Source organism: Mycteria americana, chromosome 9, assembly GCF_035582795.1.
Source record: "Mycteria americana isolate JAX WOST 10 ecotype Jacksonville Zoo and Gardens chromosome 9, USCA_MyAme_1.0, whole genome shotgun sequence".
Taxonomy (NCBI): Eukaryota; Metazoa; Chordata; class Aves; order Ciconiiformes; family Ciconiidae; genus Mycteria; species Mycteria americana.
In genome coordinates, this window is record NC_134373.1 from 18,134,137 (window position 1) to 18,161,554 (window position 27,418).

Sequence of the window (27,418 nt, forward strand, 5' to 3'; positions counted from 1 at the left end):
TATAAATTTTAATAACTTTACAATCATTTCAATACACAAGAAATTAAAAGAGGTACAAGAAATCTTCTTTAAATGTTCATCTTGCACACAAATTAAAGAAAAAAAAATACCCTCTTCATGCATTAACTAAGACATTTGGATATAAATATCAAAAGTCATACTTCGATGAAACAGATTACTCTTTAACGTCCTTAATTTGGTCAGTGAAGATGATCCAGATTTCTCTTTTTCAAATCCTCCTTTTGAAATTGGAGTCACACAGAGTTCTGTAAAAATTAAAAATAAGTTTTTAGAAAAACAAAATATAAAAGCAATAATTACACAACAGAGTTCAATACGCTTTCTAATCTATAAAGCTAACAGTGATTAAATTCAGCTTTGCTAATGTTTTTAATGGCTAGTACCCCTTTTTAATACAAGTCTGCACACAGTAATAGCCCGTAGAATCAAGTGGCACAGATTCAATGGGAATTTTAAAATGTTGGTGGCTTTCAACATACTTCGACAGAGTTTGTTTTGGTTTATACACAATTTATAGCCATGTTAAGGGGCTAAGAAAGTCAGTATCATATAAATGGAAGCCCCGCTTCTGAAGGAGAAACATTTCTGTGACCTCATTTGAAACTAAAAATGAAAAATAATAAGCAAGGCTGTTAGTTCTGTAGTCATCTCTTCCCACACCAAATCAACTACTAAAACTTTTTTTTTAAATAAAAATAAGTATCACCTAAGTTTCTATCCATAACTTGAAAGAAAACCTTTAAAGTGAAATATGAGGATAATCAATTACAAGGAACTGGAAAAACATGTTTTAAACTTTCTCAATTGAGAACTCTCTTTAATTATCAAAGACAAATATCAGCTTCATTGATTATTTCACTGATAATGACGTTAGGAAAAACACTGCATGTACCTACCATTGCATAAAGGTAAAATAAAACACTTCAAAACTGAAATTGATGTTGAGCATTATGGAAGTGAATATAAAGAACTACCATATTGTATTATCTCTTTTACTTTTAATCCAGTAATTATGCCTGGTTTGGAGTATATTTAAAGTTTTTACAGAAGGGTAAAGGTATCTCTCAGTTCAGTAAAAAGATGCTTTCCAATGCAGAGTACCTGTCATGGAAGTTGTATACTGTGTATGCCAAAGGGTACAGAGCTATTTGCAACTGCTAAAGCACAGTGCTGTACAGATCTGCAGACACAGAGATTACTTCCCTAACCAGACCAGGTCTTTTATCTTGCCATTTACAGAAAGCCACGATGTTATGGAGAGTCCAGCAATTCCTGAAACAGTTGCATGACTCTCACAGAGGTTCCTGTATTTAAGTATATGTGAATCCGGTGGTTAAAACCTTATCTACCATTACTCTAGCCAGTGGGGAGATTTGCATTTGATATTATCAAGTACTAGATAAACCAGAAAGTCAGTTTAGGATTTATTACAATGTTGATAACATTGATAATGTTATAGGCTACACTTCAATTAGTGCAAATAATGTAAATACATAAGCGCTATCCTTTCCCCCAAAGGAGAAAAACTTACAGGAGCTATGCAATTTTTTTTATTAGTTTCCAGTAATTGTGATTATTTCTTCCTAAATATCTTCAGATATTCATATGTGGTAATGATGTATCAGACTGAAATGAAAGCCCCAACAGAAAAAAATGTTAGCTTAGTTTAGAAGTTCTGCACACTTTCTTCTTTACTTGGGTCTTTTTACTTGCCTGTTTTATGCAAAACTGATCAGATGGTCTCATAAGCCTGTTCCTTACAGGCTACAAATAGAAGGAAGTGATTTTTTGTTCCATGCAACTGCAGGATTTTAAAAAAATTACAAAATCATACTTAACTTTTAAAAAACGTTTCCACAACAGACTGTTTTCTAGCACCTGCCTTGTTTATCCTTTCAAGAATTGTTTCCCTTCGAAAGTCAGACTACTTACGTGCATAAAACTAAAGCATACCATTGTATAGGATCAGGGCTTATGTATATCAAGAGCAAGAAAACTGTTTTAAAAACTCAGATCATTATAAATAATAGCAGTAATGACAGTAATGCACATCACTTACCGAAATTACCATCCAAATGAATATAAAGTTCAAATACACTAAAAGCAATAGTTGTATGCGCAGGAAAAACAATGGCTTTGTCCCGCCCTTTAGAATTCTGATCTTCAATAATGTGAAACTATAATTTAGAAAAGCATCAAAAGAAAAAAAGTTACAAATTGAAATGAAAAAATAAACAAAATAATATCTTAAATGTATATATTGAGAATTATAATGCCAGGAGGAAGCTTTGAAATTGAAGATCAAATTTCACAACTAAAGAATATTATATTAACAACTTTGCATTTTAATAAAGTTTGAAACAGAGATAGTAACTTAATTTTCAATGAGTGATGGAAGTTATGTGAATGATTTATAAATACTAGTAATGGGCAAACCTCAGAAGATTTGTAGGTTCAATTTTTCAAACACACTGAAGAGAGAGAGGGAGAGGGACGAAGAACGTAAGACAGGGAGTAAGATGCCGACCCTTGAAATAATAACAACCTGAGCTTCCAATGTGTTCTAGAAGATTAATGTAATAATGAAAGATAGGTTATACATTTATTGGAGATTCAAATGAAGAAGTAAATTCCACATTTTTGCTGAGGCTTCACCCAAAGCAATGGCTCACTGTCTAGCCATCCTTTCATGCATTTCCCATGCCTCAGTCACATAAGCAATGCTAACAAAAGACCAGCTTTTAATTCCGTTTACATCAGTGCAATAATATTGATTTACTTCAGATTTTTTCTGAGCTTACATCAGTAAAAATGCAACTAAATCCAACCATAAAATTTATAAAAATGAGCTTTTTATGTTTGTTCATTTATGTTACAGAACTTTGTCAAACATATTTACCCTCATTGTCTCTCCACGCATTCCAGTATGGACAGTTAATGAGCACTGCCTTGTAGTTCTAATACTTTCCATGACCACACACAAAATTTCCATTCTACTTTTTCTTGATTGATGGACTAGGCAATGATCAAAGTTTATTTTTCTGAAATCAAGAGGGAGGCAGGAAGGAAATTCAGAGATTATTAGCAATTTACAAAGCAGCTAACAGAATTAGTAACTTTAAATCAGTAAATAAATCACCATAACTTCTGTCTCATAGCAGTAAAACAACTGACTGAGGAGTCCTCTGGAAACCTAATATTGATTTTCAGTGTTTGGGAACAGAAGCACTAAAAAATTCAATGAAAGCCAGTAATGTACAAGTGTTAAGAGAGGCTATGTGGAACATCCTGGAAAATTCCAAGTCTGTCCATCTGACAGTGTTCTTAGTGACAGTAAGGAACTGTCAACACACCCTAATTAATAACAATTTTTTTTAAAGTGATATAATTAATGTCAGTCAGTAAGAATTTATGGAAAATAGATAGTAAAAGCAATAGCTGTAATGCTCTACCTTTGGGCTTCTATAAAGCTTATGATGATGCAATGTTTTGGTTAGAAGCCTAAATTATGCCTATACAAGCTGGCATATGCTCAATGGATTAAAAACCGGTTAACTGATACATGCCAACTATAACTGAAAAAAATATATAACTTATAAACATGGAACAATCATGAAACAAGTGTTTGTAGGAGAATTTCCACAGGCACTGGCTCTTAGTCTTATGACATTGAATATTTTTATCAGGAGACTAGGACATCTTCACCCCATCCCCAATTATTAATGATAATGTTTGGAGGTTACAAATAAGCCAGAAAAAGGTAGGTACACAACAAGAGAGATTACGGATACAAAATGACATGCACTGCTTGGTAAATAACTACAAGGAAACAATATATATTTGAAAATACCAAATGTCACATCATGCATAGTAAATAATTAACTGAGATGCAACACCGGGATTCACTGGAATGACACTGTGACCAAGGGATAATTTTTGAAATATAAACTAGAGAATTACACCTAGAATTAGTCCCATCATATTTCTATGTGTTTGACATTTGTGCTAGCACTACAGGAACACCAAGTTGAGTTTCAGTGTCCACAGCTCAGCAGGAATGTTGGAAAAATGGAACCTGCATTTAGAGAAGAGCCACAGAAGGTTATGAAAAATTCAAGTAGATAAACCTACTTTGCTTTTCAAAGAAAAGGCTGTGTAATAACCCCATAAAACCTTGAAGTATCCACATTGGCAATAATACATATGGCTCTCTAGTTCATCAGACAAAGGCAAAGAAATCCTATTTCTGAAACCTGAAGTTGGATCATGTCATTCGAAGTAAATTTCAAATTTTCAACAGTATGGAATAACATAGATAGGACCTTGGATAGACTCTTCCTCTCTGGATTTTTTTTTTTCCTGAAAGATGCACTGTAATTCAAACAAGAATTAATTCAGAAAAATTCTACAGTCTGTGTTAAACAGAAGGTCATGTGTCTAATCCCAGTGATCCACCCTGAGACTCTTGGAAAATATCACATGGTGACTGCTATTCATTGGCTAAAAATAATCAAAACCTAACCATTTCAGAGGTTCAACCTAACTGTATGAAATATAATTATGGACCCAGAAAACAAAATATATAATATAACCTTGTAGTAAGTTCTTTAAGCAGTGTTGGTACTTCAACCTCATGCTTGGTCACTATGCCAAACGAAGCTTTAAAGGCAACAGAATCTGATCCAGCAACGTCAAAACCAACGTCATTCATTATCTGATTTCCTCTTCTACCATTAAGCGAAACATCTGATTTGTCTTCATAGTTGAGCAACTGGTAAGACGAGACACCTGAGTAAAAGAAGATATCCGTTGTGTGATGAAAAGTTTGAATGCAGTATTTTTACACAGCAAGAGGAGAATAAATGGTACTGTTCCTACTGTGCTTAACCATTTCAATGTGAAATTCAGAGCTACGCTGAGCACTTATTTATCGCTGTTACTACTGATGACTAATGGAAAGAGAGTGCCTAGGCGTCTGAGGGATTTCTGTGCCTCTCTCTGGCAGAGTTGTGCCCATGCTCCTACATGTGATATGTCCTGGGCATGAAATGGTGATTAGGGCTGTTTCTACATTTCTGTGCTTATCATTATTCTCCTAAAGTACATTTACCTGTAAGTATGTTGTTGGCACTTGTATAAACCAGACATGTAGTGTGTTCTGGGTTTACTGATAGAGGCTCTGAAACACAAAATAACTTAGTGGAGGCCACGCAGAATATTAAAACTAGGAAAAAAATGAAAGCCACTGTGTGTAAAATAATATTAGTGAATTCTGAATTTTGTCTAGATGCAGCACAAATGAATCTAACATTTCTTCATTTTTGTAATCCACAAATGAGACATGGGTGTGCCAGTAACATTAACTTTGCCTTTTACCTGACATGTCACAATTAGAAAGACGTACCACACTTTCCATGTATGCCTGATGATTCTAGGGACTATGTCAGGTTTTTTTGAAGGAAAACAACAGATTAATTCTGACTTACTTGAAAGTTTGCATTGATTTATTGTACAATCAAAGGATAGGTGCCACAGCATTTCTGTAATGCTTTCTTTATAACCTTAAATACATTTCCATTACACTAACAGAAAAATATTAGAACACATTGGTTGCCAAATTGAAATGAATAGAGCAGGTAGAACACAGGGATTAGGCATCCAGATACATTTGAGAGTCTGGGTTTTCCAATTTATTTTTTTTTTTTAATCTTTTGAAGCTTTTAGGATAAACTGACATTATGAAGTCACCTAGTATGAATCTTGCTTGTCTATTTAAAAAAAAAAAAAAGGTTTCTACATTTTTCATAATTCTAAAAAGATTACAAATGCTTGTATTTGTCACATAAAAAAGGAAATTAAATTACAAAGTTCTTTGCTTACATTAAAGGACAATACTTTCTGCACATGACATCTAACCTTTACAGAAAAGACTAGTAAAGGTTTTGTGATACTTTTTAATGAGATTTTGCAACCTTTTTCTCAGAGTTTTTAATGAGATTTTTCAATTTTTTTGAGTAAGACTAGTAGGATTAGTGGGATTCCAAATTTTTGCATCATGCTTGTGTCCTGGAATCACCCCTTGGTGGGGTCAACCGGTATTTCTGTCTTCTTGTGCTCATACTGGTTTGTCTTAGTAGAGTTTTTAATTAATGCAATTATTGTGCAATTAATGTGATCAATACTTTTGTCAAAATGGACCTTTTTTCAAAATAAAATAAAGCAATGAAACTGTTTTGAGAAAACATGTAGACAAGAATTACACAGACTTTTCAAAGGAAGGTACGGGAAAATATAGGCAGTATAGTTCAATTTTGCACCTCCTAATTCTCATAGAATCCCCTCAAAAAATTCTGATATTGCATAGCAAAGGCAATTTAAACACAGTTAAGCTCTTTAAAGACACAAAAAAGATTACAAACGTGGAAAAAAATCTTACGCAAATCCAATTACTTCAGTCAGATAGCTGTTGTCAAATGCTTCTGCCTGTGCAGAGCCCAGTTCAGCCCCAGGGATTACTAGCAGGGAACAGCTGCAGAACTGAGGCCACTCTTACATACTTAGAAGTCAGTATACAGGGAAAGGTGAACATTAAAAACAAACTTTAAGTAGAAATTAATCAACATGCATCAATACATCTATCAGGAATCTGTTGCGCTTTGTGAAAAAACACAAGGCTTAACTGAATTTGTTTCATATTAGTTCAGAAAATATCAAGGCTTTTTAGTATAATTGACTTTTTTTTTCTACTCTTTTTCCAGAAAGTCCTTTTTTTCTTTTTTTTTTTTTACCAGTTTGACTTGTACTTTTTTCTTAAATATTTATTACATGACTAAGCAAGACAAATTTTATTACCCATGCACTGAAGAACCATCATACACCTGCACAGTTTAAACTATGTCTACTGTTCTCTATTTACTAGAAAACATGTATTTTTCCACTTTGAAGAAAGACAGAAATCTTACCTGCAGAAATTTCTTTCTCCCCTTGAAGAATGTCTTTTAATGTGAAAGGTGTTGAGGCAAATTTAGATTTTTTTGAAAGCAAACATTTTCTTTTCTTAATGACAACGCTCAGAGGTTGGTATTTATCAGCTTCACTGAGACTGGGCACTGGAACTAGTCTTCCTCCGTCACCAACCTGTTTAACAAAGTTTTTAGTTGCAGCAGCAAACATATTATGACATTAGTAATGATAATAATGAAAAGCTCCGTATCAAATGTAACTTCCAGGGGTCAAGCCCATGTTCAATTCTTTTTACAATGTTTTTTCAAACAAATTAACATGGTTAAAAAAAAAAAAAAAGCTGTTAAACCTGTTTTTTTAGATCAAGTTGTATTTTACTTAGAAAGAATCAACAGCATCTTAGCTACCAGGCTTCTATGGTATATTGCTCGAGACTTCTCTCAAAGACCTTCAGTTAAGCTCTCTAATTCTGTATGATGAATAATGAATTACCAGTGTAAACTGATAGGGAAATGGTTGCCCTCTCCTTGGCAGTTTAGTGCCACTGTTTGAAACCAAAATTTACAATCTTAGAAACAGAAGAAGGTAACTTCTGCAACCCTCAGCTTCCCGTTAGGAGTTATCCATGTATTACTGTTTCTTGGGTCTTTGCTGCAGCTGAATTCTACTGTTTTACCAACAACCAACAAAGCAGCCCAGATGCGCTCCGGGAGACCGCCTGGAATACACGTATGTGAAAGCTGGTAGGTCTGCTGAGACGGTATTGCCTTTCAACAGCGGCTGCATAACCTGCCTGTGAAAGCTCAGCTGGGGAGTAAGTGGTGGGGAGGTCTTCAGAAACACCTGCTCCGAAGTGTAAGATTAGAGATGGCTGGGCGCAGGGGGGAAACAGCGGTGGGCTTTCATTACATGTTATTCTGCTCCTATGGACTCAGCTGTCTGTGACCCAAGGGCTAGTTTTGAGACAGGCCAGCTGCATGTATTTTGCTCAGACTACTGAGAAATTCGCTAAATTGTGAGAATTATGCAAAATAATAAAAGTAAAATTGCAGACAGAAGTGAGATTATTGATATAGGATTAAGGAGCAGCTCAAGGATCCAAGATGGAAAACACCAGTGTAAAAAGATATAAAATTGTAAAGGGAAAAAGGGAGTCAGCAGACAGCACCGTGGAGGATCTGCGAGGGAGGCAGCAGGAGCCGACCCACCCTCACGTAAACGATGACTTGATTTTCTTGCAAGAGTGGTGAGCGTACAACTGCTAAACCTTGTAGCACATCTTCCAGAGACTCCTTTTGCACTTACAGTAGGTAAAACATCAGCCACAGGCTTGTAAAACTACACTTTAATATGAATATTATCCCTGGTTGCCAGGTAAAAATTTTTGTTTGGTTGGCTTTTTTTCTGAAGTAGGGTTTTCATGTGAAAGCATTTTAAGGACTGTTTTTATAATATGATCACTTATTTAATAATTTAACGTATTTCAATTTAGTTCTTTCCAATACTTCCATAACTATTTTTAAATGTTCAGAGGAAGTCAAATAAAAAGGTAAAAACAGGAGTATATTACCTCAGCTATCTAAGATGAAAGGAAAGGCTGCCGGAGTTTTCTGCTTACTCTAGAGGGTGCTGAAAAATACCCTGTCTGTCATACACAGACTTTGAACTGAAATCATGTGAAATGCTGCAATTCAGTCTGACTGTAATTCATATTACACTGCACTAACAAAAAAACCCTGTACATATTTACTCAATCAAAACACATTAACAGAACTTGAAAGGTTTTAAAGGGAAGGAAAAGCTAAGGAAATTCTTAAATTAAAATTGCCCATTCGGTCTTGATTTAGATTTATCCTGTATATGTCTTATAACTGCTTGACAGGATACTGTTTTTTCTACAGGTTATTAAGCTCAGCTGGCACTGTTTATTCAACATGTATTTGTGTTTCTCTTGCTTAGTATGTGGTCATAGATCATACTCAGTCTGATCCTAGCACTAATTTTGAGAATGAATATTTTCATTTGATATGTTTACGTGGTATTTCTGTTACTCTAACACCCTATAATCCATCATAAACGCTGCAGCAGCTGTTTGTATCATCCTCATGCCACAGGTCAGAGAACAGGAGTGCAACTACATTAACATTGCCATGTTGAGAAAACATTCACTAATTTTGCACATCCAAGTGAAGAAACCTAAGGCATTTCCCCTGCCCCTCCAGCACTGGGCACTTCTGTACTTGGCACATGAGTGTTCTCGTGAATTTTCAGCATTTCTGCAGCTCTGGCACTCTTTCATTTTGGGCAACCAATAAATGAAAAACATGCTGTGCATACGTTATGCCTGAGTCAGCACCTGAATAAAAAAAATCCTGCGTTGTCTCACCAAGTTGTGCAGATGAAAATCCTTGCTCACACGCAGGTTCAAGCCTACCCCTGGGGAGTGCCAGGGCTGTAACCTTCCGTACCCCTTAGCACAGAGCCACGTAACGATAATGACGAGTCATCCCATCTGCCTTCGCTATGCAGGGTCCTTCATAGAAGAACAAAAGGACTTTTCTAGCCTGATCTTAGCCCACCTTTATACATTACTGGAACGAGGTCAGACTTGAACCTTCACCATGACTCAGGCACTGTTTTAAAAAACAAATAAACAAACATAACAAAAAAAATCCACCCCCACCCCCCCCCCCGATTGCCTAGTATCCATCTATGATGACCTTTGTTCTTAAGTGAGCCTCCCTGAATCATATACAAACTCATTGTTGGCATCAGAGACAAAATTATTCCTCCAGTTTCCCCATTTTCTCTATCATGAGAACACACTTTCTTTGTGTTACCCCTTCTCTCTCTAATTATACACCCTCTGACCCTTGTAAATAAATAAATAAATCAAGACTCTTACTGGCAGAAGCCTCATTTGCTGATTTATCTGCAGAGCAGGTTCATCTATGGTTGGAAGGTAGAATTCTGTGCAAGAAAAAATATTAAGGGATGTAAAGATATAATGCTCTACTTTTATGGTTTTTTAATTGCTTTTCCTGTCCCTATAACTCTAGCTTAACTCTGCTCTCTGCTGCTAACTACCACGCTCTGTTCTGCTTCTGTTTGAGTTGTCCGTCCCCAGCAGACTAACGGTGTCTGTAAGTTTGCCTAAGGACGTCACAAGCCTCAACATGGGGAGCAGTTTCAAGGTAGCTTATTCAGCTCTGTGTTCTGCAGTTGCTTTGCTATATCTTCACCTGGAGTGAATAGCAAGATAGTTTACTTCATATGCAAGATGAGTTCTGTTTCTTCAGAATGGGTCTTAGCCATGGAGCAGGCAAATAACAGAGCAGGCAAATATTAGCCATATATAGCTGAGAATCTTGGTGCTTAAATATTGGGTTTTTTCCTTACACTGTATTGATATGAACCTGGAGATTATTTAATAGTAAAATCTAGAGGACAGTCCTGCTTTCTGCATAACCTTTGAGGATGCAGGATGCTTTTTGTAGTTAGTAGGTAACTCCATAATGATTTTTGTTTTATTATTAAATACTTATCCTTCATTATGCCTGCAGGAATGTTGAATACCTGTAATTATGGGGTGTCTAAAGATGCATTTATAGGCTGACCTAAGGTGTGTGCAAACTAGAGACTTTTCCAAGGAACTGAAAATGTGGAATTATCTCACTAATTTCAATCCAGAAATCTAGAATCATATGCAGATGATTTCTATGTTTCTGTAATCCACATGAACTGATCTGATTTTAATTTGTTTCTTGTCACAGTCAACCATATCATAAAATTAGTATAATTAACCAGTCAGTTGAGGGGAGAAAAGAAGTCTTAAGTGTTAACTGACTGGATAAACTGAGTTGGTGTTTCACTTGAAAGGGTTAAGCCCACATAATCAGTACCAAATTATGCTGGTAATTTGTTTAATACCTTCTTAGTGTACAAAAAGGTGCTGTCAGTTGCCAGACCACCTGACTTAAGTGCCTTTGAACTATATTACATTTACCTACAGATCTTTACAAAAGAACAAGTACAAGAATTTAACACCTAAAAACCAGCAAAATAAAATGCTACTGAAAAAAGTACCTGCTAAATTCTGTAACTTTCCAGCAGATGGCATGAGTATCTCCCTAGAAAGCAAGGATCTGTGCCATATAGATCCTGTTATATTTCAGCAGGTAACAAAAATAACAATTTATGGGACCAAATATGGTCCTTATTACATATATGCTTTTTTTTTTTACTACCAAAGTGGTTTTAAGAGCAGTTTACTTTTTTTTTTCTTTCAAGGTGGAGCTTGCCTAGAGATTCTCTTGTATAAGCAAAACCAGTCAGTGTAATACCATGACTTACAACACTTCAGATCTCCTGAGTATGAAGACAGTACTACTACCATGCTGAACTCCTGGTCTAGCAGTTTGCTGGGGTACTGGGGTCACCTGGCATAGTGCTCGCAGTGATTGCTGCTCACAAAGCATTATGCTATTTAGACACCATTGTGGAAAAGTAAGCTAAAGCAAGATGAAGGTTTTCAGCAGCCTTAGCTTCAGCAGAGATACTTCCATGTTGAATTTCTTTATTATATAGTTCAAGTGCACTGAAAATTCTAAATCAGTTCACAAATGCTATTTTAATTATGTAGTATAGGGGAACAATTAAATTAGCTAAGGCAGTATTTTAATTTTGTGTTTTAATTTTACCAAACTTTCAATTTGGTAAAGCAGTAAAAAAATGTAGTCACTTCTTGTGTATCTGAAGCTTAATTGGTTCCTTATGGAAACCTCTCTGGGCAGCAGACCAGTATCAAAATTAGAGAACTCAGAAACTCAAGGAGGCAATTCATCAGAAACCTAGTCCTAAAATGTTTTAAGTTCCCCACATTTAAAGTATGTTCTACTTCTTGTTCAGTTCCTTTTGAATATTCCACTACTATCTGTAGTCTCAGGAGAAAATTTTAATAAGAAGCTTCTAGAGGTAAGTATTTTAATGGACTTTTATTTTTTCTTTATATGGGACTTTTGTGCATGAATAGTTTCTTCACCAATTAGAATGGATTTGAAAAAAAATTAAAAGGTGCAGACTGTTATCCTTTTCTAGACAGATATCTAAAATATACCATTAGGGCTGTTCTAAATTATTTTCAAGGTCCCTTTTAACAGTCCATTTGGAAGACAGATACACACACTCACTGCTACTATGTTTCCTACATAATACTCTTCAGGTTTACAGCTCAAGTAAACTCTGTTGGAACCTCCTTCTATTCTTTGCCACAGAATAGACTGTGATAATACGTATTCATAGTCCATACTACAGTACACATAAAAGGTAGATCTCCTGCCAGGAGGTGCTGTATTATAGCGTGACACTTGCCCAGCAATCAAAGTATTAAAAGCCGCACTGCACTGTAAGCGTTACATCAATGAAAGGCTACAAGATGTGGAGTTCAACTGGCTTCTCTATGGCTTTTGGTTGACATCATCCCCCTTTCACCTTTATAGAAGCAACATCTGTTGACTTCATGAAGAAGGAATGTGTTGCACAGTTGGCTCCTTTGTACCACTTCATTGCCTTCTCAACAGAGCCATGTTAGTGATGAACAGGAAACACAAAAGAGATTAAGGAGCATATGCTCTGGTGATAGTTTTATATGCTCTTCCACAGACTTACCTTTCAGGTTTCAGACATTTGTTCACAGATGTGCAGACTACTTAATCCGTGTTTCACATGTCCATCTTTAAATAATATGATATTAAATGACTATCACTGGCTAAAATGTATGAAATATCCCAGCTTTTGCTTCTTTGTAATTGCCCTAATATTATTGGCAGTATTTTTAAAGGGCAGATGGATGTGTTAGCTGTGAACCATTTACTAATAAGAAATGCAAAAGTAGTACTCCAGGGAGAGATTTGCTGAGACAGTATGTTTGCATTTAAACTTATTACCTATGAGAAGCGGGCACATCTTTCAGCCAACAGAAGTGGTCATGTGTTACATAAACGTTACTGCATACAATGAAGCTACTTTCATCATCTAGCATTATTATTAGCTTGTGAAGACAAATCTGGAAACAAGCAAGCCAGTGTGACCTAAAGTAGGTTTAATGCTGCCTTTCCTTTGGAGGATGCTGCCTGAATGGCTAAATCCTTTTTTCCAGCATCTGTGAGTGGGTGTGTCTGTTAGAAGACAGCTTTGTGGGCTTCCACATCCACCTGTATGAGGATGCAGAACTGTAGCTGCTGCTGCTGCGCCATTATGTCTAAAGAAAGATTACAAAACAAAGGATTTGTCTACTGTGCTATAATTCACATTGTCCATGCTAATTTGTCTGATGGGCACTGGTACTGTTATCTCTATACAATAGTTCTTTCAGTAGTAGACATATCTTGTTCCTTGCTTCTTCTCCTTATGTTTTAACCTGAGCAGCAGGCTTGAACTGGATTTAATTTTGGCATTGCCACTAGCTGTTCTGTGATACTGGGCAATTAACCTCAGTCTATGAAACCTACTGTATGTGGCTGTGGTAATACATCACGACCCTGAGTAGGACACTGCAAGAACTGACTAGTATTATAACGTACTCTCAGATCTTTGGATACAGAGTATTTATAAACAGACAAAATGAAGTAGGTATTTGTAGGGCATGCAAGAATTCAGTATCCTTTTTCATAATCACCTCTATGCTTATTCAGGCTGTTCCTTTTCATGCTACAAGAATACTTCCTCCTTTAGTTTCCTAATATATTTTTTCACATATGTAAGCATAAAATAAGATACTTGAGCACTTTCCAGATACGAAACATTTTAACAGACAGGTGACATAAAAAATTCTTGTCACCAAACATAAAAAGCAGACTGACTAATATTGTTGTACTAGGTTGGCTGATCAGCATTTAAGTGAAATCAGCTCTTGAACTAGAATTGAAGAATGGATGTGCCCTTGTGCTAAATCACCTCAGTTTCTTTGACTCCTAAATGTAATGCCAGGCCCTCAAAAATAACCTGCTTAAAGAACTTAAAAGACAACCTACACCTTAAATTTTATCAGTTAAAAAAATAACTCCATGTCCTTACCAGAATTTGTAGTCCACTTGCAGTCCAACAAGTGTCACCTTTTGGAAATGTTTAATTATACTTTTTTCCTCCACTGACTTGTCAAAAAACCTGCTCAAGAAACCTGGGGTAGTCATGAAATTTGAGCTAGTAATTAGTTTCATTTCTTTGCTGAAGGAAATATAGCCAGACAGCCATCAGAGAAAAGCAACTACATATTTGATTTTACTTTGGAACTTCTCCATGTGATTACAGATGTAACCTAATGTAATCTAATCACAGGTAAAAAACATCTTCACAACAGATTCATGTCTGTAACATGCATTTAGGCATACTTTCTTAACATGGTCCGAATTATTTTTAAATTTACCATTATTAATATGCACTTGGGTATGGATATGGGATATATAACCTAGCCTGTCTCCTAGCTACTCTGCCTAATAGTTACATCTTAGACACAGCTTTCAGAAATAAAAAGCACAGTCTAAATATAAGACACTTTATTTACTGCCCTTGAGTAAAATTAGACTCACCACTCAGCCGAAATAAACTATAGAGTACCTCCTCAGCTAGCCCACAGTACCTCATTAGTTTTGAATGATATTTCAGCTTAGTTTCTTTTAATCTGATTTAGTAATTATTACTTACTCGAAAATAATTTTGCATATTCAGGTGCAGAAACAGTCACTATTGCATACTTGTGGTTTTCCACATTTAGACCAACTTAAATATTTAATAAGCTAATACAGACTTGGAGAACCATGTGGCTTGATACATTGGCTGGGCAAAAATGCTGTGTATCATCACATCAGAACAGATTTTTGTACCGGCAGTGAAACTTGGAACAGCTTTCTGTGGGCAACTCCTTTAGCTGAGTCAGGATGAAATCTTGTCAATAGCTTCCCACACTGTCTCACTTCGCCACACCACAGCGCCTACATATTTGTGGTTAAGAAGAAGTATCATCTGTCTCTTGGTTAGATTAAATTTAAATATAAAATTTACTTCCATACTTAAGTAATAGTTTTTATGCTAAATTAGATGTCAGATTGCTAGTGCTGCCTCACAGGCCTCTTGCACTCTAATCTATTCCCAAAGGTTTGTTGTGTTGGGTTTTTTAATCAATTAAGTAACGGCATATAGCTTTTCACACTTCACTTATGCACAGTAATTTTGCTGAGCAACAGTCATCGAAAAGTGTTAGATTTGTTTTGCAAAGCATTCAGAGGCAAAGTACGGATCCCAACTACACAAATGTGAAACCAGAGCTGAATTTTGCTCTTAGAATTGTTTAACAGGGAATAAGCTCCCCGTGTACAACCTGGCTCAGAGCATCAGTTTGGACGAGATCAGATGTCTTGTGTCACTCTGACACAAGAAAGAAAGCATTGCCATTCATGAAAAGGTGTTTTCCCTTCCTTTGCTATTGCTTCCACTCAGGCAGCATTCCAGACTGTTTGAATACTTGTTCTTTTTACAATGCCAAGAAACAACAAAAACCTCCTTTGGTTTCTCCTCCTAACCAAATTCTTGTTTTCTATTATGCTTTCATTTTAAATAAAATGTAATTGATTTAAGGGCTGAACAACTGACAAGAACACATAATGGAAAAATCCCACATACTGTTATTTTTCCAAGATGCCAGAAGGGGTGGGTGTCAAGTAATTTTTTTTTTTCTCATTTCCACACCCCTTTTTTTCAATTCTATTAGAGAACATCAGGAACCATTTTCCCTAAACCCTCTCACAAAACTTGAGAAACATACTGCAAGCTCCCTTTAATCATAAAGAGCAAGCTGAAGTGAAAAAAAAAAAAGCAAAAGGCTCTTACCAGCTGTAGCATGAAGATAAAACTGGGACTGCCAAAAAGAAAATTATCTTCTTTGAGACTGCAGTTGGTAGCTCCTGCCAGATTTAAAGGAACTGCACAGAGAATCACATGGGAAAAGTTTTATAAAAATAATCCTGCAGTGGAAAAAGGTTAGAAAGGAACAGGATAATGCTAGTGAGAAGCCACTGTTTCAGTGCTATTGCTGCCACTATCACCCACCTCTCCAAAATCAATCTGTACAATATACATTAAGAATTTTATGATTAATAGTCAATTCATTTAACTAGTTACAAACAGTTCATTCAAGAACCATATTGTAAAGTGTTTCTTATGTTAATAAATCAGAACACAGATGACAGCAGTTTAAACAGAGTACATTGAGATTTATTAGAACAAGCACTAATAGCAGCAGTGTACAGAGTGATGGAGACAATGTACTGTATGCACTAAACAATAATAATTATACAATTGCACTTCTTCAGAGATCTATTAGAAAATGCTTTTCAGTAAACAGTTTCCCAAATCTAGCATTGTTTGGATTTGCCTCTGAGGAAAAAAATACAAAAAATATGCTTTTTTTTTTTTTTTGGTAAGGCATTAGCAACATTCATTGGCAGGCTAAACAAGTCATTTGTACATGCATTATCCAATTACATTGCAACAGGTAAAAGAGCATCATGTTTCCTCAAAAACTAGAATTGTGTGTGTGTTTTTTGGACACAATATCCTGGTAAATCTGGCTCAGCCTCAAGGAAACAGATGACATCTTTTGTTACATTTTAGAGCACAACATAAACTATAGCATAGCCAAGTTCACCTTTATTTCCTACCAGAAGCTGTAGGACCTCCCTCAGCTGGAGTTGGTATTATGGGTATTGTGTATACCACATACATCACTGGAATAAAGTCTTAAATAAATTAATTTCTTTCATCTACTATTCCCCCCACTACCACCTCCCTGAATCATGTGGCCAAAAGATGCTCGACTGTAATCAACATTAACTACTGTATGAGCTTGGTTTTTATTGCATGAGAGGTAGTCAGCGTGAGGCCTCATCTGCATTCTGTATTACTACAACAGTATGTTCAAAACCAACTCACAAGTGCAAAGACACAGAATAAGTGTTGCAGCTGCATTATGTGGGAACTTAAAACTGTTTCTTTACTGCTCCTTTCTGGCTAGGTTCAATCTCTGAAGTAGCCAGAGAACTTGATATACCAAAAAAAGCAATTCTACTTATGTGCTAAAGCCTAGAAGGAGGGAGGGGAGGCACTTTCTCACATTCATGCTTTTCTAGGCTGAGATTAGGAGCATGCTTTTAGTTAGCCACCCCCTTCTTCACAAATCAGAAAGATTAGTCTCCTTTTTTGATTGGCATACAGTACTAGCAACCCTCACTCTAGGCTGGCACCATCCTGGGGAAAGTACAGGGAAACAGGGGTAGGAGTTGCAAACATTCTTACAATTAAGCTTGCCAGAGTGAGACATAGTATGATGAATTGTCATTGATTTAATCTCCTGTTCTTTCTTCCAAAAGTCATACATAATTGAGCTTTGCAGAGACATGAAGTTAACTGGTTTTTAAATACTGCAAGCCTCAGAATAAGGTCCCAAAATGCAAGAGAGTCAAAGGAAAGTCAAATGTATTGCTCTGACTGGCAAGTAGTCAAACCAGCTGTATTTCACACATTTATCTTCCACAAGACAGTGCACATGTTCAAAATTAAGCTTAAGTGTAACTAGTTGAATACCTAGGCTTGACTGTACATACGTTAGGCCTACAGTTGAAATAGATTTGGGCAGCTAGATCATCCACTCACCTGCAAGCTCACTAAGTTCAATGGAGTACCAACAGCAGCTCAGCCTCATCTGCGTACGTGCTCATTTGTTTAAGCATGTAGGAATTAAAAATCAAGTACTATAAAGCCTGGTGTAACCAGGTACATGGTTTTGATTTCTTCGGAATGTCACTGTTGAGCCTTTTTATTTGAACTTTAGTATCTACATATTTTAAACTGAATTCAATGAGACTGTTTGCAATGTTTATGCTAAGTACATATTGCTGCCTGTGCAAGATCAGAGTCCAAGCAGATAAAGCAGAAAAAAAAAATCTGAGATGTGCATTGCTGATTAACTCTTGCATGTGAAATAAAAGTCTATAGATTTGGAATATACAAATTATATCCTACCTATGTTATTCCTCAGCTGTTGATGCTTAGTAATTGTAAGCAATAGAATTGTTTTTACAGGCACAATTACAGCCAGTATTTGGAGTCAGAATTAATAAGATGTAAAGAAGAATCATCCTGAAAGATATCCCAAACTTGTGAATAGTCAAGCACAAATGAATGCATTTGCAGGAAATCAATCAAGATTTTTTTTTTAAATGTTAAATTACTGAATGTACTATGAAGGACTAAACTTGCACTTTTAAAAATTGCAATACTTTAAGTAGCTTATACAGGTCTCAAAACAAATATTTGCAAATCAGTTTTCTATTGAGTTATTTAGAAATTATGATACTGACTTTTTTTTCCAGTATCCTTTTCTTCTTCATCTCATTATGGAAGTCCACAGTGAACTTCTGAGCATAAAATTAAGGGTGCTGCAGGTGAGTTTTCATGTTACAGTGCTCAAAAATAATGCCTCCTGCAACATTTGGGTAGCTGGGTACATAAACGCTTCTTATCTTCTTTCTTTCCTTCCCTTAAGTAATAGTTTTCTATTGCTTTGAAACCACAGAAAAAAATTTTTCTGGTGCATCTAGGAACACAGACCCTTTCTAGTTACAGTCCATTACGTCCCTCTAAAACAGACACTGACTACTCAGTACTCAAAAGTAGCACTGGCTCTATATGTTAGGCTTCTAGAAAGCAACTATTTGCCTTCAAAATTCATCTTAAAAACCATGAAGCGAGTTTCTGTATACCTTTCTAGATGATATAATAGCATAATCACAGTGGCAAGACTCTGAGGACCTCCTTTTACAAGTATGCTACACAAAGAGCTGTACAGGAAATCAACAGACTTGGGGTTTTTTTGTATAATGAGCACAGGGATATGGGCAATCAGGAAAGAATGCTCTTTTAGCTATTTAGGTTTTGACATTTTGGCCTGCTAAAGAATTGGTGCAGGGCTGCTTCCCATCTGCAAATAAAGGCTGTTAAAAGCAACGAAGCTCAGTAAGGCGATATAAAATTGACAACTAATCTAAACCTTACTCTTCTAATGGCATTCTCAGAGTCTGAGCAAGGTATAAATACTAAAATTTACTACATTTCATACATGTGTGTATGGGATCTAATCTCACCAAAAAAGTGTGACACTATTCCCAATTCATATTAACTTTGTGCAAAATGAGAGAAAATATCAAATTCTTTGCTGTTAAATACTGAGAAATCATAATTCACCAAACAGTTAATTATACATAGGAAAGTAGATAAAGACCCAAAGAAGAGTCTTGCTACTGGTTACAACAAAGAAAACATACCTAATATCCTAATATAGAACTATCATAATGATCTCTCTGGATACCACAGTAGTTTAATTTTATGATGACTTTTTAAGTGCTAAATAAAGTATGCGCTTCAGACAACCTAGCAGTAACAGATAAAGAACAAGAAGTTTGCTATGCATTTTGGTGAAGGAAAAGGTTTCAGACATCAGATGCTAGCAGCTTGATTTCTTACTCATTTTATAGTAAATAACATAGACACAAATCAATATACAAAGAAGAATCCCATCTGGAAAAGCCCACTGATATTTCTTTTTGGTCCAAGGATGAAATTTTAGTGAGTAAGCACTATAGGTCCGCCCTGCTCTGAGAGCTGGAGATTTAGCAAGATCTGAGCATTAGGTGCAAGACACAAGCACCACTCTTCATGTCTGTGGAGTTCCAAACATTGTTTAATTTTTAAAACTCAAACTTCACATGTAATTAATTCTTAGTGAGGAATGAATGTTTGAAAATAATTAGTTTAGAAATAATTATAAAGGAACAAGAACAGTGCTTTTGCTAATTAGAGCAAAAGCTTAACTAAGGTAGAAGTTGCCATCTTTGCATTTATGCCTGCATACCAAAATACACTCATCAGCATTTATCACTCAGCTCATAGTCAGGTCTTGTTTCAGACTCAGCTGAAAATAAAATTTATTGTGATCTGAATTTGTTATACTATATTTCAACCACTAAAGAATACCAGTAACACTTATTTCAAGAACTAAATAGACCTAATTTCTAGCCTCAAATTGGAATGATAATTTTCAATGTTGACCACCAGAGGTGACAAAGCATGTTTAATATATTTGTGTATAATGTTATTATTGGTGATCTAATCTCAAAATATTTTCTAAAATATTATGCAAATACAAAGATAATTGAAGATCTCATCTGTATTTCTTCAACACAGTTAAAGACACTATCCTGAATTTTCCTTTGACTGGAAAATACTGAAGATTAAACTTATACTAATTTTGTTAATGTTACTGTAATATTCCTTGTTCAGGTGAATTTAACAAAGGAAGAGAGCGAGCATTCAGCACAGGACTACTAGAAAAGAAATCTGAGTTTGCAATCCTGATTCTAACACTGATTGTCCTAGGTGGACCTGACAAAACAACCCCTGAGCCACAATCGCAATTATAAATAGTAATGCAACTTCAGAAAAAGATGTTGCATGTGTGGCTACACTGACTGGCACAAGGAATGAGTACCTCAGTGAAGAAGAATAGTTCTGGTTGAATATTTATCACTGTGTGTGCTGCTCTTGTATAGCACTTACATAATTTTGATGCTCGGTGTAAAAGATAAGTTACTCACTTCTGACTTTTTGAAGGAATCTCCTCACCTCTTCCCTTTTTGCATCCCTAATGTTCTGGGCCAGCAACATTATGCATTAGCATAAGAGATCCCTTTTTCATTAATGCAGACCGATAAAAGTAGCAGTCAACATGGAAATACGTTTTAGTGTTTCATAGGAGACAACATCTGGATCATTGCTCCAGAAGTACAAATAAGTAGCTTTACAATACTTCAGTGAATTATTCACAGGTCAAGACAGAATATGTTACAGACTGCTGATTATATATTCCAAATTTATGGTTTCCTTATTTATAAAATATGTAACACTCTTTGTCCACATTACCAATACCCCTTCAGCCAAATGCTGGCTACAGTAATTTTTATTTATAAAAGGAATTAAAACTTCCCTTCACCTTCAGAATTAATTCTGAGCATATGTCACCAATCTTCTCTTTTTTCATGCTGTCATGGATCAGTGGAAAGAAAAATGGTATTAAGATAACCTGCCTGAAACAGATTCAGCAGCTTTGCTGACATTTTAATTCATAAAAGTTAGAAAACTTTCTATTTTGTTACAGCTGTGCCACTGACAGAGCTGCCGTGACTAGTTTCACTGTTCTCCATTGTAGTCTCTCCCTCCCTTTTCTTTTCTGAGATTTGTCAAAGATCGCAAGGAAGGGGGGGAAAAAAAAAAGATATGATGGGTTTATAATACCACAAAACTTGACAAAGGAGGAGAAGGGTATATAAAACACCTACAAGTACATTGCTATCACTTTTTAAACCTGCAAGATACCATATAAAAATCCTTTTATAAAAAGGCTTTTCAGTTTAGTGGAAGAAAGACATAGCTTACACCAAAGCTAATGAATGAAGGTGTTTTACATTCCCTAGTTTAAAGAGCAAATAATGTATTTGCTTTTGTAAGTAGACTCCTTTACAATATATGATACAAAAATAAAATAAATTGCTGTAAATAAGCCATTTCTCTGAGCTTACAGAGATTTGCAACATTCTTGTGGGTACAATTCACTGTTCTAATGGAGCTCAGGGAGATATCCTCCCCAGAAATAATTAAACCTTTATTAACACACTTAGTCTAGATTCTTCTGTAAAAAACAAAAAGAAAAAAAACCCTTTTCTCCATGAAACTACTTCCAAGTGATACCAGAATTATAATAAAAGTAACCAGGGATGGAAAAGTAGAAAATTATACTATTTTTTATACTAAATATACCTTTGAAGTTTTGAGCACATTAATATAAAACCTTAGTTGCCACTGTATCCCTGCCTACCTCAACTTTCAGCAATAAATGCTCTGAAGAGCAAATTCAAGTTTTATACAGTTTTGATGACTGTGACTTAATGACAGACAGGAAGAAAACCCAATATAGTATTTTCAGCCCCAGCAGCTGCCAAGGTAAGTAGTTATGACAGAGTAAATTTTGTTAGCTTTCTCCCAGGTCTGTGTATAACACAGGGTGACCAGTGAGGCCATTCCAGTGTTTCTTACATGCTTCTGTCAATATTAATCTTTTTCCCCCAGCTGGGCCAAAGTCTCTAACTTAACCCCTCCTGTCATTTTAGCATATGAATACAAATACCCTTTCCTTTCAGGTGGATTTAATCTGAAAACTCTCCTTTACTTTCATTATGCAGCTCCAGTATTAATAATGACATCTAAAACAGAATTAATTCCTCAGATTACGACTTCAGTCAATGGCATGTTAAACAGCTAGTGTTTATCTCTGCACCAGACAATATTCAAAATCCTGTAAAACAAGGAGACCACACAAACCTTCCCTATACTAACAGAGCTTTGCTACTGAAAGCAAGTTTTGCAAAACTCACAGAGAATTGGCATATTCAGCCCTCTTGGTTATTGTGCAAGTGCAAATGAACTTCCCCTCCCTTCCAGGGTATTTATAAAAATTCACGTTTTTTGAGAGAAACTCTACGAGCAAGACTGCATTGCACTGGGCTCCACTCCGCCTGGTTCGAGGGTGAGAAAACCCCATGTTACCTCCATGGGAAACAGAGGGCAGGGCCCAGATGCAAGCTCCTCACCAGGCGCCCGTAAGGGCAGGACTAGCGCTGGCTCCGAGTGTGCCATAAGGTTTGTGTAATGTGTTTCCATAAAGCTCTGACAGTGTTCAGTAGGGAATTAAGGGCAGTATCTTTCAAAACTGTGTCATGTATAGGTAGTGCAATACTTGACATATGCCTAGCATGTGCTATTCAAATAAAACCCACAAATGCCATACAAGCTCATTCAGAGTCACAAGTTCAAAATGAGGAAAAAAAAAAAGGGTAACATTATTTGTAAGATGAAAAGAGTATTATAGTGGGAGTTCACTTTTAAAGCCAAATACGAAAAAAGTTAATTTCATGCAACTTACATCTGTCTAAAATTAGAATGGGTGTCTAGATGCCTTTTTAATCACAGTAATACTGTGATTAAACTTACATTTAAATTGTATCTCCCAGTGAGATAACAATTTCTAATATGCCGAAAAATCTACCAGATCTAAAATGGGAATGAAGCTATTTAAGTCTTTATAAGACATTACATTTGATGAAAATAGCTATTATTACCCTATCGTATCCACAGTACCAGAACAGGGAACAAATTAAGGTACACTTTTAAAATATTAATTGAAAGTATGGTTCACTATTGTGAAACTAAAGCATAAGGGTTGTGTATTTTATACAGAAATAAATGTTTTGAGAAAACACAGGAAAAAGCAAAGGATATGTCTTTGTAGTGAAGGTTAGAACTTCTTAAATTGTTTAAAAGGTTTTAAACGTCAAATGATTTGCACTAACTGTTATTACATACCAAACCTATAGCAACTAAATCTACTGTGTTGGTAAGTATTTTTCATGCCTTTCAAAAGGAAATAATGCCTGGATGAATGGAGTGAGGTGGGCTGAAAAGTGCCCAAATCCCCAGGCTTGAAGGGCATTGATCAATGGCTTATGCCCTGCTGGCAGCCAGCAATGAGGGCAGCCCTGCAGGGGGCAATTTTGTGGCCCATGTCAACCAACATCTCACTAGTGACCTAGGCAAGGACATAGACTACACGCTAACAATTTTGCAAATGACATTAAATTAGGAGGATGAGATGGCACGCCAAATGGCTGAGCTTCAATCAGAAGAATGTTGCTCGGCTTGAGGACTGGGCCAGAAGACACTTCATGAGGTTCAACAGAAGTGCAAAGGTCTGCACTTAGGGCGGAAAAATCCCATGTGCTGGGAAGAGATGGGCAAGCAGCAGCCCTGCCAAAAAGCAGCAGGCACTTACAATGGGTGCCAGGCTGGAAAGGAGCCAACAGTGCGTTCTCACTGCAACATGGGAAACCCCATTCTGCGCTACACTGGCAGGGGATGTGGAAAGCCCACTATCCTCCGTGACTCCGTGCTGGTGAAACTTCACAGGTTGTCTAAAAATTATAATTTGGATATAAGCCCCCAGACCTATCCTCTGTTAAGTCACTCTCCTTAGAAATAGCACAAAATATGTCATGATGTCCCCCAAGGTTACAGGAAAAATTTAATGGAAGATTTTGCACAGAATCCAGAGAGTTCTGCACTATAAGAAATTGCTTTACGGTACATCTGCTAGCACTTTTCAATTTCTGATAAAGACTGCAAATATTTTGTGATGTATTGTTTTGTGTTTCCTCTACTTAATAATTAACTAATTTAACATTCAGTAGGCTTAAAAGGTGGCTTTGATAGAAAGATTTAGCATATCACAGATTTTTTTTAATTCTAAAAATGTTGGTGTTATTTTTCTTTCAATGAGTGTCAAATAAAGAATGGTAAAAAATCATTAAATCAGTGATAGCTTCTTTAGTGTTCACCAAGTTTCAGTTTGCATTGCAAATAATGGCATTCACAAAGCACTACCGGAACACTGTAAAACTAAAGACCTTATTCTGTATTTAAATTAATAACTGACTTTCCAAAAAATTTGAGGACATGCAGTTTCTGTCCCTCAAAGGTACTTGCAGTCGCACACACATAATGCTTTCTAATATCATGGTGAACTGCATACGAAGACTGGAGCATGAGGTGGGCAAATGTTTAATAATGTTTGTTTTTAAGGAAAGTGACACAGAATAATTAATTGCTATTTTGCACACAATGTGCTAATTTGATTCATAGTGTAATGTCATTAAAGCAACTAGGATGAAGTAAACCAAATATTATATAAAACCCCCCGAATTTTGATACACTTTCATTTTCTTATAATAACAATTGCAGAACTAAAAAAAAAATCAGACTAGGTTCAACTAGGAAAGAAAAAGATATTTTTCTTTGAATAATTCAAAATTTTCTTTGGAAGAAATTCTGTTAATCTGCACACAGTTTTTTTTATACCAAATACTCATAAGCAATTCATGAGCATTCACAATTCTTAAAGAGTCTACTTAATATTTTCTTTAGGTTTTCATAGTTCTTCCTGATAACAGAACTGTGTGAAGAAGTTGGAATTCATTAGTAGCTAGTTGCTCTGCCAGTTGCTTTGCCATACAAACAAGGGGGAGAACCAAATGCATATTAAACAATCAAAGTAATCTCAGTTCTGTAGGGACCTGACTCTGCAAAAGGAAGAAGCAGGTGGAGAGCTGGGTATGTGTGGTAGTCTACTGAGAACTGTTCAAGAAGTTCTGCTGGCAGGATCATATACCCATCTAATCAGGTTTTTTTAGGTCTCTACTGGATTCAATCTTAAATAGAAAAATTCAAGTGCACTATGTATGCTGTGTATGTGTAGAAAGAAATACAGTGCATATGCATGAAACCTAACCTATCATCAGTGCCTGGATGTATAGTACATGCATAAATGGAAGACTATATCATACCATATGGAATGCAGTTTTTACCTAATAAAATTACTTTTTTTCCTTTTATTAAAATCTGCCCTTCTACTGTTTAATGTTTCAGAGATTTTCAAATAGAAAATGCCAAGCCTTCTCCCACATATATTAACTGAGGCTTAGCAACACATAAGAGACTTGGTTCTTAATCAAAAAATATAGAACCACTTTATGAAAAACAGTAAAATATAATTTTGCACAAAAGCTATTTGGCAACACAAGTAGTAGTTGGTAGCTACAATGCACAGGAACCTCTGCCATACTCTCAAATATAAATTTAGATAAGAAAAGTGGATGGGGAAAAACAGAGCCAGTAAAGTAGACAGTGTGTGTGGCAGAAAATAGTTGCATTTACAGTACTATCCAGCTTCTGGAGAGAAGCCAGACACCTTCCCATGAAATCTTTCTGTGCTTTTAACGCTGTTGCAAAGCTTCAGGGAATTCTAATTGTATAAACAGTTATGGGGAAATGAGATTCACTGTGAGACTATGTCCAGCCAGTGGTAAAAGTGATGATTGCATCTCAGCATCAGTCATTTAGAATATGAACTGACTAGCGATTCATATGCATTTACCAAAATTATGTCAAATTCAACCAGTTAGCAGTTTCTTTTCAGTCTGATTATACAGTCAGCTTCCCAAAGCTAAAGCATGTACAGTAGATCTCATTCCTCTGAAATACAGTCAGATGTTTGGTTGTCTTTTGATTTTAAATAATGCAGGTTCTCCAATATTTGTATCATGATAAAATTCTACTGCTTTAAAAATCTGCCCTTCACACAAGCCTAAGCATACATATTTTAAAATTACTTACTGTACATCTTCATATTTTGTTTAAGGCATGAACAATGGCATATGAATGGGAACAGCTTCCAGAAAAGCATATCTTTTTGACAAAGGCCAGTCCAAGCACATCACACCAAAGGACTAACCTGAAGCCAGAAATGACAGTGTTGTGACCCAAGAGTTTTTAACAAAAATAGTTGAAACAAAATGGATATTTTTCTCTTTTTCTTCCTTTTTTTTTTTTTTAATTTAAATTACATTACTCTTAATGTCTGTTTAAAGCACCGGTTGCAGTTTTGTGTTTACCACCTCTTCCGAGTGACTTTGGATAACTCATCTGCTTCTTTTGTTCTGAATTTTCAGTGTATGAAACTTTAAAAGGTTTCTTTTTCTTTTTTTTCTTTTTTTTCTTTTTTTTTTTTTTTAATGGCTGCTGCAAAATTAAAAAGATCCAGAAGTGGTCAGGGGCCTGGTCTAATGCACTTTCAAAAGTCCGTTATAAAGATGAATATAAATGCGAATGATAGGTTTTTCCGTAGACCCACAAACCACGCTTAGCTATAAGAAACATATTGTGCATAGTTATTTTTTTCTTCAGAGTGATATGTTTACTAGATCTACATTCTCAGTTTACCACAGTACGGGAATTTCTACTTTACTAAAGCCAGGATCCTTTCGTAGTTCCCAGTAGGTGTCATTAGTAACCCAGGCTTCTCTTTGATTAGCGTCGATAACTTTTCTGTAGAAAGGAGAAAAAAAATATTTAAAAAAAGAGAGAGAGAGAGGAAAAAAAAATTCTGACCATAGATCTCTGCTCTTATGCAACATGAAATCAAATTCCATACCTCTCTGATCTAACCTAATGCTAAATCTGATTTCATATTTCTAAAGGACACAAGAACAGTCAGGGATTTAAAAATAAAAATCAACCTCTACCTGTGTCAAAAGTGGAAGGTTTAGAAAACAGCCAAGACTGCAAATCTGTTGTCTGATCTGTGTGAGCAGGTCTTAGAGCCACATAAAGACTCTTTGGCCATTACAGATTCTGATTATGTGCGGTGGATCAACTAAGAGAT

General features: G+C 35.8%; 1 protein-coding gene across 4 annotated transcripts in view; it reads right to left on the reverse strand.

Annotated features, from left to right (window-relative positions):
• The window catches only part of OSBPL6 (oxysterol binding protein like 6), a 129,257-nt gene that overhangs the window by 1,916 nt on the left and 99,923 nt on the right, over nt 1-27,418 (reverse strand). The window contains exons 1-8 of one of the 4 annotated variants that reach the window (XM_075511360.1): nt 27,002-27,071; nt 26,371-26,488; nt 15,868-15,959; nt 6,984-7,158; nt 4,614-4,809; nt 2,921-3,062; nt 2,081-2,198; nt 162-266 (exon numbers count right to left, since the gene is read on the reverse strand). In XM_075511360.1, the coding sequence (XP_075367475.1) occupies nt 162-266; nt 2,081-2,198; nt 2,921-3,062; nt 4,614-4,809; nt 6,984-7,158; nt 15,868-15,959; nt 26,371-26,440 (898 nt within the window). In that variant the 5' untranslated portion in view covers nt 26,441-26,488; nt 27,002-27,071. Of the gene's footprint in view, nt 1-161; nt 267-2,080; nt 2,199-2,920; nt 3,063-4,613; nt 4,810-5,131; nt 5,770-6,983; nt 7,159-15,867; nt 15,960-19,489; nt 27,082-27,418 lie in introns of those variants that run through there. The other 3 variants (XM_075511359.1, XM_075511361.1, XM_075511363.1) reach the window with 3 other exon arrangements.